At 27.4% G+C, this 17,204-nt stretch overlaps 1 protein-coding gene and 1 long non-coding RNA gene across 33 annotated transcripts in view; one reads left to right on the top strand and one right to left on the bottom strand.

Annotated features, from left to right (window-relative positions):
• Window positions 1-17,204, top strand: part of LOC123272474 (voltage-dependent calcium channel type A subunit alpha-1) — a 134,442-nt gene that overhangs the window by 48,616 nt on the left and 68,622 nt on the right. For 27 of the 32 annotated variants that reach the window (XM_044739295.1, XM_044739281.1, XM_044739278.1 and 24 more), the window contains exon 1: window positions 10,077-10,276. The exons of 4 other annotated variants lie outside the window; for them this stretch is intronic. In XM_044739295.1, the coding sequence (XP_044595230.1) occupies window positions 10,092-10,276 (185 nt within the window). In that variant the 5' untranslated portion in view covers window positions 10,077-10,091. Of the gene's footprint in view, window positions 1-7,379; window positions 8,594-10,076; window positions 10,277-17,204 lie in introns of those variants that run through there. One more of the 32 variants, XM_044739293.1, reaches the window with a different exon arrangement.
• LOC123272541 lies at window positions 1,727-9,807 on the bottom strand. The gene is made up of 3 exons (XR_006511094.1): window positions 9,678-9,807; window positions 2,297-2,320; window positions 1,727-2,229 (listed from the first exon to the last, which is right to left on the bottom strand). It is a non-coding gene; the product is annotated as an uncharacterized LOC123272541 (long non-coding RNA).

Here is a 17,204-nt window from a genome sequence, read left to right as displayed (position 1 = left end):
TTAAATGAAGACTTTTTTATCTTCATTTTTTTTTATTCAATTCGTGAATTTCTTGAATTAATAAAAACTGACTACTTCGAAGCAAGAGTCAAATTTTTATAAAATTTTTTCTTTGAATCCAACTGTTTTTTTTTTTTTTTTCTTTAATGTACCAAAAAAACTATCTATGGTTTGATAGTCTTAACTTCGATTAAGAAATCATTTTATGAAATTATTGATTGTTTTTTACTGTGATGCAATTACTTAAATACTGTACCAAGTCTTTAAGCTTGATCGACAGATAATTTTTGAGTTTCAAGAATTAGCTATCCTATAAAAATGAATACCAGCAATTAATTCGCGTTAGTTGATCCTTTCTAGCTATCACTCCCATCGACTTCCTCGACTATGTAACATTTTATCATTAATTTGGGCAAAGCTAAAAATTTTATATTTCTATAAATTTCCGCTCTAATTGCTTGGTTGATCCACCACAATGACTTTTTTGACAATAGCGGCACAATTAAGCCGAAAGTCCTGGAGAGAGTAAAAAATGAATTATTTTTATTCATTTTTCATCGTTTTTTTTTACGCTGGTAAGATCACATTTAGCGATTCGAATCGATCAACTTGGGAATTCGCGATAGGGTACATTTGCGTCTAATTTCCGGTAGAAGTAACAAGGGTGTCTGCCTCGGGTCTATATTGTCGGCCACTAGTCTCAGATTTAGATCCTCGAATGCGATTATTCGGATGATGCTACGCCGCACACACCAGCGGAATAGATCCGTTTCGTAATTTCCGAGGGAAATAGTATTCCACTTAACGGATATTCTCTTTCACTAATTGCACTTCATATTTTTTGTGTATCATTTTATTTACTTATTTCTACGAACCACTTTTTTGCTCTGAATAAGTCCGATTTTCTTCAAAAGCTACTGTACGTAGTCTCTCAACAAAATGTTTACTATCCTGACAGAAAAGAATATTAACTTGAACCACGAATGGTTTTGTTTTAAAGAATTAGTTCTTGAATTAAAAAAGCTCTTTATTCAAGAAATTTTTTTTAAATTAATAGTATTGAATATTTGAATTAAGAAAATTACTTTTTCATTGGAAAATAATTTATTCTTAAATTAAGCTACATTAATTAATGTTCTTGGCGTTAGAGTATGAATATTTTTAAAAACTAAAAATAATAGATGATTTATCTAAGACCGAAAAATTTTTGAAAAATAAAATTCTTTATAGTCTATGAGCTGAGCGTAAATTATTAAAAACTTTAATGATCACCCTATTTTTAATGGAGCACGAGTTAGAATTGACCTAATTGATCATTTTAGACTTTCTTTTTTTTTTTTTTTTAATAATTTACTCTGTGTAATTGAAGTGGTGTATCTGAAAATTAAGAAAAACTTCATAAAGAATCTAAAAGTTGTTTTGAATATTATAGAATGTGAGTGAAAATTTCAAGATTTCTCAATAAAATTTCTTGAGCAAACATTTTCGAAACTTTTAAACTTGCTAGAATATTTAAAATAATTCCAAAAAAATTATAAACACTTTCTAATAATTTTCAGCATGTAAAACTGAAACATTTTTTATTTTTGTATTATTTAAAAAAAATTTCTGATAAATTAAAAATTATTAATTGTAAAAGTTAAAAAGCCGCCTTAAAAGTTAGTAAATTAATAATTAATTCAGCTTCTTATAATAAAAAACTACCCCATAAATTATAAATAAAAAATTCTCAATTAAATAAATTAAAACTAAATAATTAATTAATAAAAGCTCTTTAAAAGTCACGCGAACAAAAATGCCCCAAATTACTCGAACAAAACTATTATAAAGTTTAGTATTTTTTAATAACCAGGAAACAGTAACAGTGTAGTAGGTACAACTACTTATTCCGTTTTATTCATAACCCCAACGAAATTATGTAGCGTCACGATTACCGTATCTATAATCTAATATCTAATGTTAAGCTAACTGCGTAAAGAACAGTGCGTAAAATCAATAGTTGCTTTTATTTCCGCGATAGACAATCTTATGAAAATATTTAACCAAGGGGAGTACGAGTAAGTAGTATGAGGAGCGTGTCTGTAGGGGATAGACATAATTTTCCCGGTCGGCTTACAGTGTGTTGATGTCAGGAACATATGGTGGTAGTGGGGAAGTAGTCTACAGGGGTTGAACCCGCATCTAGGTCACCCTGCGCCTGAATCCAGAACTCGGTCAAGTTTTCTGCACCTGCGGAGTGAACGACATTATTATTTTTTTACACATGCAATTTATATACATATTTTTCTTTACTTACAGTTTGATAGTTTTCAAATGTATCCTTGATAAAAAAAAAAATTATTTCAATTATGTTGAAAAGGATTTTATTTTTTTTTTAATAATTGAATTTTAATGGCGAAAGAGTAGGTGTTTTTATTCATGAAAGTAATAAGTAGCAGCGAGTATCGATATTCTTGTTCATTATTTTTTATGGACAAAAGAGTACGTGGAGCCGGAGTCATTAGCAGGGTAAATTGTTTCTCAGAAAATGTAAATACACTCTGACAAAAAAAAAGTAACCAGCTAGCAGTACTAGGTATCTATCTATATATCTATATATATATAACAGGAAATAATGAAAAAAAATGTGCCTGAAAAATAGTAGCGGTAAAATATAAATGCGCTGAAAAAGAAAATGGAAATAGAATAAGGAATAGGAAAAGGAAAAGAAAGAGAATGAAAATGAAAATGAGTACAAGGAATCGAGAGAGCAAGTGTGAGAAAATAGAGAAGAGAAATGATCGCATGCGGCAAAGCTCCTCGTAGTCGATATTTTCTTGTTGGCGACAAAACTTTTGGAAAGTCGCAAGTCGCCCACGGGTTACCCGTCTGTGCCTCTGAACCGCCGCTGGAAGAATCAATTTATTTCATCCGGCCAAAGATTCGGATTGTCAAGTAAAAATAAAAATACTCGGGGAAAAATGAAAAAATAGAGATTGAAACAACATCTAGAAATACTAAATAAACGCCGAACAAAATATATATCTCTGTAGTCTGAGAAACAACTATGCTTTTAACTTTACTTTCTTAAAACTACCATTTTCTCTGAAATTACTTCTATAAATAAACTTTCAACTTTACAACTACTTCTTTTTTTCAAATCTCTTTTTTAATAATAATAATTACTATTAATCAAATCTTCAAGTATTGACTGCAGATTATGACTTATATAATCAAGTTTTTTATTTTATAGATATGACTACACGTCTATATATGAAAATTTTTTTCTATTTCAAACCATGATAACTGCACTGATGGAGGGATTTATTAACTATTAATAATTTAATTTATTAGAAGACATTTATTAAATTTTATTAAATATTTTTTAACATTTAATAAATTGTATTTAATAAATAATTTATTAACTGTTAATAAATATTTATTAAATCTTATGATGTTAAAAAATCATTTATTAACAGTAAATAAAGCTTATTAAATATAAAAAAATCCTTCTATCAGTGTGTTAATTTTTATTTTTTTCCAATTTTCTCTATAAAAAAAACATTTACGGTCTAATTTTATTAAAAATTTGATTTAGACTCAAAAGAGATCTTAAAAAAATTTTTTTTAAATTTAGTTAGATATTAACTATTGACCAATCTCATAAAAGAAAAAATAATAATATTTTATTATTATTATTGTCAATACTATTAAAAAATTAAAAGTTAATTTTTTTAATCTTGTATTAAGACAACTTTTAATTTTTCTTTTGAAATAAAAAAAAAACACGACAATAAATCTTATAAAAACTTATAAAAAAAGTAATAATAGAAATAATTATAAAAAATGACAAGAACAAAATAATAGAATACAATTAAATAAATAATTTAAATATTAAAAAACAAGAAAGAGACGATGGATATTGTCTTGAAATGATTGATTTATTGACGCAACTATACATACGCGTGGCTTTATTGAGAGGTTAATAACAAGCATCAACCCATACTCGACTCCGTGTGTCTGTATGTGTATGTGTAGTAGTAGACAACGTAGCAAAATGTATCTCAATACTCAGGTAATAACATTTCATACTCCAGTTAACGGGTGGGTAATAGAGACACATTTACTACAACTAACGCTCGTATCAATTGGATCTCGAAAAATAAATGAAATCGGCCTGCGGCCGCGGAAAATTAATTCAGCCGAGGCTTGAAAAAAATCAGTGATTCTTTTTTTTCTAAAGCTGAAAAATAAATTTTTTATAAATATAAAAAATGTATAAAAAAATGTGAGTCCGTTGAATAAATGGCTCGAGAGTGTCCACGATGTTGTTTAATTTAAAGAGTATTTAAAATAGCTGAGACTATTGGTTCGATATGGATTTACATATCGATGGTAAACGGGATAGGAGCCGATGTAAAAGAGTAAAGAGTGCGGAAAGGTGAAAATCATGGAGCGAGTTGCATCCGGTGATATCGAAACGTATCATAACGTAACGTAACGCAATCGCAATAGCAATCAGTTATAAGGGTGGGTGGAAGCTATACGTGTGTGTAGTGTATTCTATATTATATATAGACCGAGTGCGACAGAACGAGAGATAGTTTGAGGGTGGAATGGTGAAGAGGGGAACGCTCGTGAGGGTGGAAATCTAACGGTGGGGATAGGCCACAAGGGTCACGGAGTGCGCTGACCTACTGTTCCACATTTGCCCGTTCCAGCCTTTTCAAAGTTCACTTTGCATCGGATTCACTACCTAGAAACCCAGAGCCCGAAAAAAATATTAAATCTTTAAAATTCATACCCCTATTCAATCTCCTTTTAATTTATAACCATTATTTAACGACTCTTATTACGGCTCTATACTTCTCAACTACTATCTTTTTATTTTTGGTCTTTGTTTATTTTTCTCCCTGCTACTCTGTACTGATCTTTTTATTATTTATTTTCGGCAAATATACACTGCCCGTGTTTACATACACATAAATGCAATCTACTCATTTCATGTTTACTGTTTCATTTTCAAGTTTATCAAGACTTTAATTACGTTAATTATTAAACACATATATTTAACAACTATTTATATCAAGTTGTTAGAAAATTGTTTTATTTAAATTAAAATCGTTATTTTGGAAATTTTTTTACTTGTTTATTTTTAATTCAATGATTTTTATGGAAAAAAATTTTATTTTCGATCATTGGAAAATTTTTATAATATTTTTTTGTGGCAGTAACTGAAATAAAACAGCAGTTATTAAAAAATCAACAGTAAAATGAGATAACATTTTTTGATTCAAAAATCTTATAAAAATTCTTGTCATAATAATAATTTTTTTACTGCAAAAACTTATTTACTTTCAATTTCATTTTCTGATGCTCAATCTAATAAAAATATTTTATTATGATAAAAATGGTATGTTTTTTTTAAATATTACTATTATTTGATTAAATTATTTGTTGAATGATAAATAATTTTTTTTTTTATTTTCTTTCAATAAACTAGAAAAATAAATCCAAAAAATTATTCTTAAAATCTTATAAATATTCCCATTTATATTTATTCATAAAATCAATTAAAAATAAAATTCTTTATTTAATAAAAATAAACATTTTCTTTATCAAAAATCACTGGAGTGAGCGATAAAAAATTCCATGATAATCTTGACTATTTAAATTACATACAATTGAGGTGTATTTATGTATATAGTACAAATAAAATAATTTTATCTGAATAGCATTGTCTTTTAACCTTTAATCCTTGGGCATTTTCTTTTATTTGAATTTATATTTAAAATTTTTTCTTCAAAGCTCGAGCGCTTACGCCTCACTCCACCTAAATTAGCATTTCTAGTTTTCGACAATTGAATTCTCAATTCTTTTGCTGGCGTTTTGACCTCTACCTTGCCTAGGTCTGCTGTACGTATAATCTATCTGTGGATATAAAAAGGAATTGTATTAAATAGAATAAAAATGAAACTAAAAATAAATAAATATAAAATTGTTTTTAGGTCGTACGATTTAAATTAACACGAATAGAACTGTTAGCGATGACGTGGAATAAGGCATTTAATGGCGGATGGACACGGGATAATGCAGAGAAATTTTTTTTATTCAGCTCTCATCAGCGACTATCCAAGGGTTAATTTGGCTTAGGGCTCTTCATTTGATTTAGCCGGCCCTATGTTTCGCAGCCGGACTTGCATTCCTACAAAAGCGCATGCTTCGCTACCCCCGCAGTATCAGTTACATACTAACACTAATTTAATCCCTTTTCATGCACTTTGCTTTACATACCACTAACACACTTATCACTCCAAGCGATCATGACATCTACTGGCTTTTATTTACAACAGATGTTTTATCGCAAGCTCAGCTTTTCATTCGCGGGTAATATTTGAATTATTGATAATTTAATCACTTTTATTTAATGAGATTCAATGACATTACAATTAATTGATTGAAATTATTATTTTTAATAAATATATAATCATAAAATAATACTTGAAAAATTAAAAATATTTTGTTTTATTTTATAATAATTCATTTAGAAAGAAATTCATAAAATTTTCAGTATTAAAATTGAAAGATTAATAAATTTTATTATTTATTTTTTAATAATTTCAATTTTTTTAATAAATAATTTCAATATTTTTTAATAATTTTAATAACTAATGTTTCAATTAAAATTTTTTCTTAATTATAAATTTATACAAATTTTTAACAATACTATAATAGAGTTTTTTTTTTATTAATATGCATTAAAGTGATAAAATAAACAAAAATTTAATTAATTTATGTCTAAAAATAAAATTAAAAATTTTTTATTTTCAATATTAAAATTTTAAGTTTAATAAATTTTTCTCGTTAAATAAAATGACATTTTTTAATTATTTAACAAGTTTTTTAACTATTTATTGAATAAAATTTTCCAAAAATTATTTCTTACGCGTATTTAGAATTTTTTTAATTTTCTATGATTTGATTATAAAATAAACAAATAAAAATTTTTATTAAATTTCTGTAAATACAATTATTTCAATTTTTTTTTATTAATTAATAAATCAAAAAATTACTAAATAATATTTATTTTCACCCTCAAATTTAAAAGCCTTAAATTTAAATAAACTTTAATCTAAATGACCACTTAAAAAATCTATGAAAAATTTTCCTTACAATCCACTCTGCCTAAAAAATGAAAGTTCCTCTGTATCTTTGTAATTTCTACGGCACTGGGGTAGGTTTGGAGGGTAGAGTCCGCGGTAGTGCAAGAGAGAAGTTACCCGGCGCCCGGGGTGCGATGATTTCTTGGTACTGAGGGAGAGCCCTAAGCTGAAGGAAGACAGCGCACCGCTGCATATAGCATATAGTAGCGAGCAGAAAAGCTCGGGGTGTACAATATAAGTGTAGGGGTTGGTGCTGGCTGGTGGTGGGGCAATCGAGAGTACGTAGTCGAGCGACCGTCCCGATGTGGCCACGAGCTCGATGCTCGCGTAGGTAGTGAGTGACTTCTTGCGAGCGGACAAACGGCTCTTTACCCCCGGGTAGGAGGTTAAGAAGTGTGGAAGGACACTGTCGAATTGAATTGAAGGTTGGGTACGAATCGTTATTGGTGTTTGTTACTTAATTAATAATAATAGGTACTCTACAATAAATATAAATCTAAATAAAGTCATACACTATTCGGTAATTAAGCAGAATTATTCAATCACTAGAAGAAGTATAAATGGTGGATAGATAGATAATTAAAGTTTAAATAAAGTTTACCGAGGATTATTAATATTAATATTAATTTTAAAAATTTAGCAAGTATCAATTAAATAATTTTATAAATTAAAATTAATATTTTAAGTTTTAATTTTTTTTATCTACCAAAACCGATAAAATGGCCGGTGGATTCACGTAAAAAAGGTAAAAATTAATAATTAAAAATGTGAATTACTGGATTAAAGTTATTAGAGTGAATAGTGGCGGTTATTAAGTGGAAAAGGACAGCGGGAAGAGCCGGATTAGTGGTTGTGTCAGTGCCTAAACTGGATCGGATGTTATGCGCCGGTGGTACACTGGTGGTTAAAGTTACAGGAGGTGTGTGCGAGAAGCCGGATAAAAAATATATTAAATTAGTAATAAAAATAAAATTAGTAATTTGTAATAGTGCTGTCGAAAGAAAAGGATACGAGGAAGGACAGAATAATTATTTTTAAAAATAACTGCAAGACCAAAATCAAGACCAATTGAAATCAAGGGCCAGCACTTGCTCCTAAGATGGCAACAACTATTATTGATACTGATCACTGATTACTAATTAATAATAAATATTTATCGATACTAATGCTAGTTATTGGTAGCTATTAATAATATAGGGAATAATAAATTTATAAGTTAAAAGTAAGGATAAGGTATATCCAGTAGGACCAATAAGTCCTTGAGTGAATGAGGTGTTGACACGATTGTGGTATTGTGTGTTTTATTAAAATTGTGCTGTGTGTGTGCTCGTAAGGTGAAGTTGTGTGTCGCTGTTCGGGGGTGGGTGTTTCTGTGAGATCATCGCCAGCAGGGCATAGGCTCGAACGCATGTAAGAACATGGCCGCATCTAGCCCCTGCCTCCCTCTAGAGGTGAGTGCCACCTGACGAGACTTTTTTTTAATTGTTTTTTTTTTTTACGTTAATTTTAGGAGTTATTTTGGTTGGGATTTTTTTGGGTTTGAAGGGTTTGAAGGGTGAAGGAGGTATTTAATCGATTTTTTGGGTGGTGCAATTTTTTGGGTGGGGGTTGAAGTTGAAAATGATGTAATTTGATGAGGGTTTTTTTTTGGGTTGGGGAATTTTAAAAATTATTTGAGATTGATTTTTTATGTTAGTTAATTTTGAGGATAATTGTTTGATTTTGAGGATCACTATTGATTATTAATATTTGTTCAAGACAATTTCATTTTTTTTAACAGTTATAATAGTTTGATGTTATTTAAATATCTTGTATTAATTACTTCCGGAAAACTTTATATATTTTGTATATTTCAATATTTTTCAATGGAAAAACAAGTAATATTAAACGTAATAACTAGATTCAGATAGTGTGACGAAATGTTTAGTTAATTTACCAAATGACATAAAAATAAAAATGTATGTTTTAAAGAAAATTCATTTCAAGTGAAATTATTTAGAAAAAAATCAATTTTTAAATTTGTTTTTTAAAAATTAGAATAGATTGTATTTTTGTAATAATATACATCGTGAATTTTTTTTTTTCTGAATAGGTAAAAAAATTGTCTTTTTATCTGATGGAGCAATTAGTTTTTTTTTTTTTTTGTTTTTTCAATCAAATTTTTCTGAAATTATTTGAAATTTTTCCAAGCAAGAAAATTTCTTAAAATAAAAAATTTTTCTTAGTTTAAGTAGATTTTTTTTCATTCAAGAACTTTGAATCTTTCTTTTTTTTTTTTTAATATACCTTTAAAAGAAGCAATAAATTTACTATTTGCAATAGAATAATTTTTTTTTAATTATCACTAGCACTTTTAAATAAAAAAAAACAACATTCAGAAAAAATTTAGTGTTGAAAAATTCTATAAATGTTTTTCTAACTCTCAAGTTGTATAAATGTTTGAAAATAATCTTTTATAATAAAAATAAATTTTTCCAATGAGTAAATTCATTGAATACGAAACTTAAAATAAATTTATGTATTGTTCTTACTTACTTATTAAAAAAAACTCGAGCAAACTGATTTTAATTATCAAAAATGTCAACTTCTCCAGTCAAACACCCGTAGAACTATTAATAAGTAGAGTAAGTAATAAACAAGACCTTCCGTGAAAAAAAGCTCGCGACTTCTGTGACAAAAGTGGAGCTAACTATGACTTATATTGTCAATTAAATTAACCTTATAGGATAACAACTGAAGAAACTTCCCTCAAGAAGTGGGGACAGTAAGAAACAACAAATAATATTATCGAAAACATATAATAGAAACAGTAAATAGTATTTACCAATGCACTTACGGTCTTACGAGCAGTCTCTTAAAACCTTTAAGCTCACTCATTTCAGCAAAGACATCATATCACATAATATTCTTATCAAACATTTAAACAGTAAATTTAACCTCACGGAAGTTATGAAAAATAATAGTGATCACGACTGTAAAAGCTCTAAAGTTAAGTGGAAAGATGCCGATGAAAATGGCAAAAATTCCCGTAATAAACTCGGTGATAAGGGAATTGATAAAAATACCAAAAAAACACCACCGCGTAAAAATGAAAGCCGGCGTCCTTCAGTCATGATTTCGCTTCTTATCAAAACGTGTGTATTTACTTTTAACAACTTAAACATTCACATTTTAGTTAAAATTTCAAGTAAGGACAAAATTTAAAAATTAATAATTAATCTTACTCTTGCAATCAGATAACTTGAGAGATAATTGGGCGGTTTGCATAAACGAAAATGACCTCCTAAATGAAACTCCCGAAGTAGAGACACTTGTCCTCGTTTATTACTCACATTTTTAAATAATATATACTGTGTACTATGTATAGAGTTTTTAAATTTAATTTAACTAAGTTAATGAGATTAGTTTACTTGTTACGGTTTTTAAAACTTTTGTTTACTTAGAATTTTTTTTTCTTATCATTTATAAAATAAGTTAAGGCTGTGAAATAAAAGTACTCGAGAAAAGCAAGTGCCGATGACATTAATCGGACATTACTCCGCTTATGTACCTACACCGGGTCATTTTGTATTGACACGACGCACTCGATAATTCGTCCACGTATACTTTACTTTATAAGTTTACGGGTATAATTACGCGAGTTTGTAATAAACTTGCTAGACTTTTTAATTGATTTAAATTTTTATTTAATTTTGATTATTATATTATAATTATTTAAACTTTACTCACAATAATTAGTCTTGAAAAATTTTATCGCTGCTCAGAAAAAATCAATTTTTAAGATAAAAATTTTTTTAATTTTATCCTCAACAAAATATTTATAAAGACAAAAATTATCTTCGAAAAAACTAAAAAAATCATTTTTAATTATAAAAAATACACTAAAAATTTATTTTATTTTTGGTCTTAAGTTTTCTTTATAATTTTAATTTCACGCTCTATCCACATTTTTTTTTCAAAGAAATAATTCTGTAGTTTCATTTTTTATTTGAACAGAATTATTTTCAAACCTCATTTACGTCATTCGGCATTTAAATAATTTTTTATAATCAAAATCACGTAGAACTAATAAAAAAATTCGATAATCGTGTAAGAATGTTTTTTATTGGAAAACTGTAATGTATTAAAAAAAACAAATAATAATAATAAAACTTTATCGAGTAATTAAAAAGCTATTGGATACAATGCGGTGTATTGTGATATCGATGAAAATATCAAGTTAATTATTTTTAAAATTACTTTCTGATAAAAATCACAAATATAAAAATAAAATCAGGAGTTAATTAAAGTAGTGGTTATTATGTAATTCGTGAAAAATAATAGAAAAATTCGTATTTATCTATTGTGTCCATGTCCATAAATATCGCGAGTAGTCAGCATTCTAGTTAACTCAGCCAAACCAGGGTTAGTGAATGGTCGTAACCAATGCGCGATATGGCTACGACTATTTATTTATCTTGAGACAAATTTATTGTTTGGGTTTAATTTTGCAAGTTATTTGCGATTCCGGAGCAGGTTAATGCTCCCACACATCAAATTCTTTGAAACTTTGTTTATTGTTATTAATATTATTTTTATTATCATTAATTATTATTATTGCTAATACACTTTCAGTATTCTAGGGAAAACTTTATACATTTTTTGTTATGCATAATTTGTGAACGCAAATACGAGGCATTACTTCCAAACTATGTCAACAGCATTTGTTAATAATTTTAATGTTTATTTTTAAGACTTGTATTTATGAGGAAGTTATAACTTATAATTTTTTAGAATTACTTTTTGTTATTTTGTTATAAATATTTATATCGGTGAATGTCCGGAGTTTTGTTTGTATTTAAAATTTTTTAGAGGAATTCATTTACGATTATTTAAATTTTATTTTTGATGATTAAAATTAATTTTTTTGATACAAAAAAATAAAAAAATATTTTTGGAAATTTTTTTTTTCAATGGTTCTATTTTCGATGAACTTAAAAAAAATTTATTTAATTTTTAGAAGCTTTAAAAATCATTGAAATTTTTTTTCCAAACTTGTATAATTTTTTCATATATTTTATTTTAAAAATTATTATTATCACTGAACCTTGCGTTTACATATCATAATTTTTATTTTCACTTTTTCAAAATTTAATCTTTAAGCTTCTATTTCCTTAAAAAATTTTTCTTATTTACTTTTGTTAGAAAAAAAATATTTTTGATAAAAAAAAATAATTATAATTTTTTTAAATAAACTAAATCGACAAAAGTTGGTACTTAGTAGTAATAAGTAACGTAGCGCCACGTGTGTGCTTCGTTAGTGGGTTAAAAACGAGGTTGGTAGAACTGGTGTCTGGTTTTTGTGTAGAACATCGAGAGTTAGACATGTAGGGTGTAGAATAGAGGAAGTGTAAGCACAAGTAATCCAAAGCAGAGCAACAGCAACAGCAAAGCAAATGAGGCTAGCAATAGAGCCAGAGCTTTGGATATATATTCGTATATATAATAATATGAGGGTGTAAGTTGAGGACGATAAGAGAGAGAAGGAAGAAAAGGGTGGCATGAATGAACGATCGATAGATATATAGTTACTTCCCTCCAGATATGTGGATTTATCAAACACATTATTCTTTTATCTCACTATTATTTTCACTTTGCATCATCTCGAGTATGAATGCTTCCAAAAGCCTTTGTATTCCAAGAATCCCCCTTTTTATAACAATCCTCCTTTCATTACTTACCTACACATCTAAACATTTATACACTTAATATATTATTCATTTATCTATTTATTTTCCCACAAATTTTAATTATTTTAAACCGGTAAATGTACGACAATTGATTTATTTTTTTGTGTCATGAACTTTACAACAGATTAATAATCCAACAGTTTAATAATTACAGTATTTATTTTTATTCTGTCCGTTTCAACGGAATGATGAACATGTTTTTTAAAACTTTAAAACCCAAAACAAATTAAAATGAAATTTCTGAAATTTAATTATAACTTACTCATAACTTTTTTTATTTCATTTTTTAACTCTGTCAAAACAATTAGTACATTTTATATTTATATTAACATTTACATTTTAAATATTCAATTTAATTTTTTTTTTTTAACTTTTCAAACTACTGGAGTATTCCACGACGCATAATGTAATGGTTATCTGACTCGCTAAAGTTTTATTATAATTAATTAAAAAAATAAATTTAATCAGTTTTTTTTGTATCTGGGAGTTTTAAGAATTAGTTTAAAATTTTCTGAGCTAATTTTGCCCCATTAAAATGATAAATTTACAACAAAACACTAAAGTTATTTACAGTGGATATAAAAAAGTACTTTTTGTCGCTAAAGAAAAGTTAAAATCCATATTTATTTGATATATAGCCGAAAGATAAAAACAAAAATGACAAATAATCATAGACAATAAGGTTAAATTTATGTAAACCGATTAAACAGTCAAGCGGCAGTATGAGTTCATCAACAAAAGGGTTAAGAAATAAACTAAATTAGTTAAGTCTGATGGGACTGATTCAGCTAGTAGGCTTTAAAGTTCTCGTGATGTTGATGCTGTTGTGACTGGGTAAATTTATCAGGGAAAAATTGATATCGAATCGTCGACAATAGAAAGAAGAACAGTTTTTTTTGTATCTGTCAGTTTTAAGATTTAGTTTAAAATTTTCAAAGCTAATTTTGCCCCATTAAAATGATAGATAGATAGATAGATATTTATTATTATGCCAAGGCTATAATGGCCGAATGGCAAATACAAAATTACATATTTGATAATATACAGTACAAATAACGATAAACATTATTTATTTAACTACTTATTTTAATATTGATTGATTAATTTTCAATCTATTTCTATTTTGTGTATAATATTTAGATTTTGAAAAATGATAAATTTACAACAAAACACTAAAGTTATTTACAGTGGATATAAAAAAGGTACTTTTTGTCGCTAAAGAAAAGTTAAAATTCATATTTATTTGATACATAGTCGAAAGATAAAAGCTAAAACGAGTATGCATAAGCATATTTTATTATTGCGCATTTAGTGACACATTTTGGGAACCACTGAGCGTCGTAATGTGTAAAGATTGGAAGCGATACGGCGCCTATTCATGGTCGCAAGTTCATGCAAGATGCAATGACAAAACACCCCTACTATTAAGTAAATAAACATACGTATATATTCATATTTATATGCAGTTCCTAGAATCCCAGTCCAGCGTTAATGCGTATAGTAGTACATAGACAGAATGGAATAAATAGTATCGGACATAACGTCGCGTGCGATGAAGACTCTGGGGAGGAGCATGCGTGTGTCCTTCGTCCTTCGGCGGTTATAAAACATTATTCCTCGGGGGAAACGCGAGAGAGATGACAAAGGGAAAAAGAAGGGAGAGGCCGGGTGAAAAAATGGAATAAAGCATTGTGGAAAAAGATAGCGAGTGTATAAGCGAGCAGACAACTCTGATGGCACGTCAGCGAGTAACGCTGAACAAGATATCGCGTTCTACAGCTATCTCTTTTACTTCTTCTTTCGTTTATTCTTATTCTCATTCTTTTATCTTGTATTTTTTATTTTACTTTACTTAACTTTTTTTTTGCCATCCCCAAGAACTGAACTGACGCCTGAGTTTGCTGTCTGTCCCTCCTACACCCCCGTGGCTACTCGCTTTTCCAAGATCTACTAAGATCGATCTCCGGAATCCATTTCTGAAGTACAGCCAACCGTTTTTTTATTTTAATTTTAAGTGATTATATTTATATATTAAACAAGTTGAGAATCATTCATATCACTTTTATGACAGTCACCGGAGTTTATACTTACTCAGAAGCCCTTTAAACATAATGGGGTGTTAAAAAATTTAATGAGCTTGGAAGTTTTAGATCGCGCTATCAAGTAGCGGGAATAAAAGTTTATGGGCTTGAATTTTACTTACATTATTGTCTTATTTTTTTTTTTTTTTTTAAGTAAAGTGACACTTATTACTAAATTAAACCTTCGCAGCCGAGGGTTATATGGACCCGGTAACCCCGAAGTTTTTTATGAAGCTGAAAATTAATTTATTATAAATTTTTATTTAAGAAAAGTCATTAATTTAAAAAGGAAAAAGTTTCGGCTTAGGTTCAAATTTATTAAGTAAAAAATTAATTTATTTTTTTATTAACATATGCAGTTTTTACAAAACTTTATGGTCTCTTTTTATGTATCTGTTAATTTTGTAGACATCATATTAATGAAAGTGAAAATTTGAATAGATAACAAAAATTGATAAATTAAATAGATAAATATTTTCTTCTAAAAAAGTATAAAATAAATAATAAAGATTGAAAATGATGGATTAAAAAATTTTTTGTATTATTATATAAATCATTAATATAATATTGGTTCAAAAAAGATTTTTAAACCATTAATGAAATTAGTTTTCTCTTTACAAAATATTTATTTATACCAATTAAATTAATAATATTATTTTATCAGCGTCTAACCAGCCTCTTAAACCTTCCTTACACTGATAGAAGGATTTATTTGTACCAAAAAATATTTTTTAATAATTAATAAATCATTTATTAGAGACCACTCTTTAGTATTTAACAAATATTTCTTAGTATTTAAAATGATTTGTTTGTATTTAATGAATCTGATATTCATTTATTAAATATTAATAAATCTTTTTAAATACTAAGAAATATTTATTAAGGACTAAAAAGTTGTCTCTAATAAATGTTAAATGTTAAATATTAACAAATATTTTTAACTATAAACAAATCCTTCTATCAGTGTAGTCTTTACATTTTATACCTAAAGAATAAACAAAATTTTTAAAATAATTTTTAATATTTTAAAATTGAATTATTAATGATAAAGATAATAATAATAATTCGGATAAATTTAGAATCGTAATAAATTTTTTAATTATAAAAATGTAGCCCTCGGCAAAGAAAGTAAAAAAAAAGGTTCATTATAAAATAATAAAATTTTCTACGCAATTGTGTCGACTTAATGAATATTAGTTTTAATGATTAATTCAGTTAACGCAAAATATGTAGGTCAAGCGTTTCCTGCAGTTGATTAGTCATCAATAATTTAGATATCGACGTATAAATAGACTCGCGCTACTATTACTGATCATTACTATTACTATACGGACATATGAAATTATTAAAATAATAAACAACTAATAAAATTGACAGTTAAATTAATACATAACAACAATAATAATTTTCTACCTTCTCTAAGTAGTGCAATCACATTTAAGTCAGCCGGCAAAAATATAATACGCAAGTTGATCGGATTTCTAACAGAAGCTTTTTTCTTAGAATCTTTAAAATAATTAATAGTTTATTTATTTTCCTTCTTTCCACCGAAATTAGGTTAGTCTTGAAGTTGGCAGTAGCTCGGGTTAGAGTAGAGGGAACGCGGAGGAAGGAACGCCTTCGAGATACGCTGTAGCTGGGGTAAAAATACTTTGACGGCTTATCGATCTCGGTCCCTTGTGTTATCCCCGTTTCTTCTCGATTTAGTCCGTCTTTATTATCTTCATTGATTGTTTCTCAGATAATTATTAACTTAATCAACTAACCCGTCTTTGATAATTTACTCTTGCATAAATAAATAATTTTTGTTATATATAACGTACTCAATCTCCATGAAAGCTTCTGAGTTATTAAAAAAATGTCTTTTTATTACTCCGATGTCTTGTTAAGAATTTTTTTTAAATGTTTGATTATTTTCTTAATAATGAAAGTGGAAAAATTAAAAAAACCACTCATTTATTTATTTTATAGCTCTGTAAAGAAGTCCCAACATGTTACAGAATAATTTTTACTCCAAATTATAATAATATCTACACTATCAACAATTAAAATAATTTTCCAATCGAAAACATCCTTATTAAAAATTATAAAAAAAAAAATTAATTTTCCATTAAAAATTCTTTTTGTTTAAATTAAATTCACGTTTTTTTCATGACATGTAAATTATCTAAAATACATAATTTAATTATCCATATACTCTTGCAATTTTATTTAAAATCAAGTATGAAATAAAATTTTTAAAATAATTGTTT

The sequence above is a fragment of the Cotesia glomerata genome, linkage group LG10, assembly GCF_020080835.1.
Source record: "Cotesia glomerata isolate CgM1 linkage group LG10, MPM_Cglom_v2.3, whole genome shotgun sequence".
Lineage (NCBI taxonomy): Eukaryota > Metazoa > Arthropoda > Insecta > Hymenoptera > Braconidae > Cotesia > Cotesia glomerata.
Note: the sequence above shows the minus strand (reverse complement) of the source record. Positions and strands in the feature narration are given on the sequence as shown.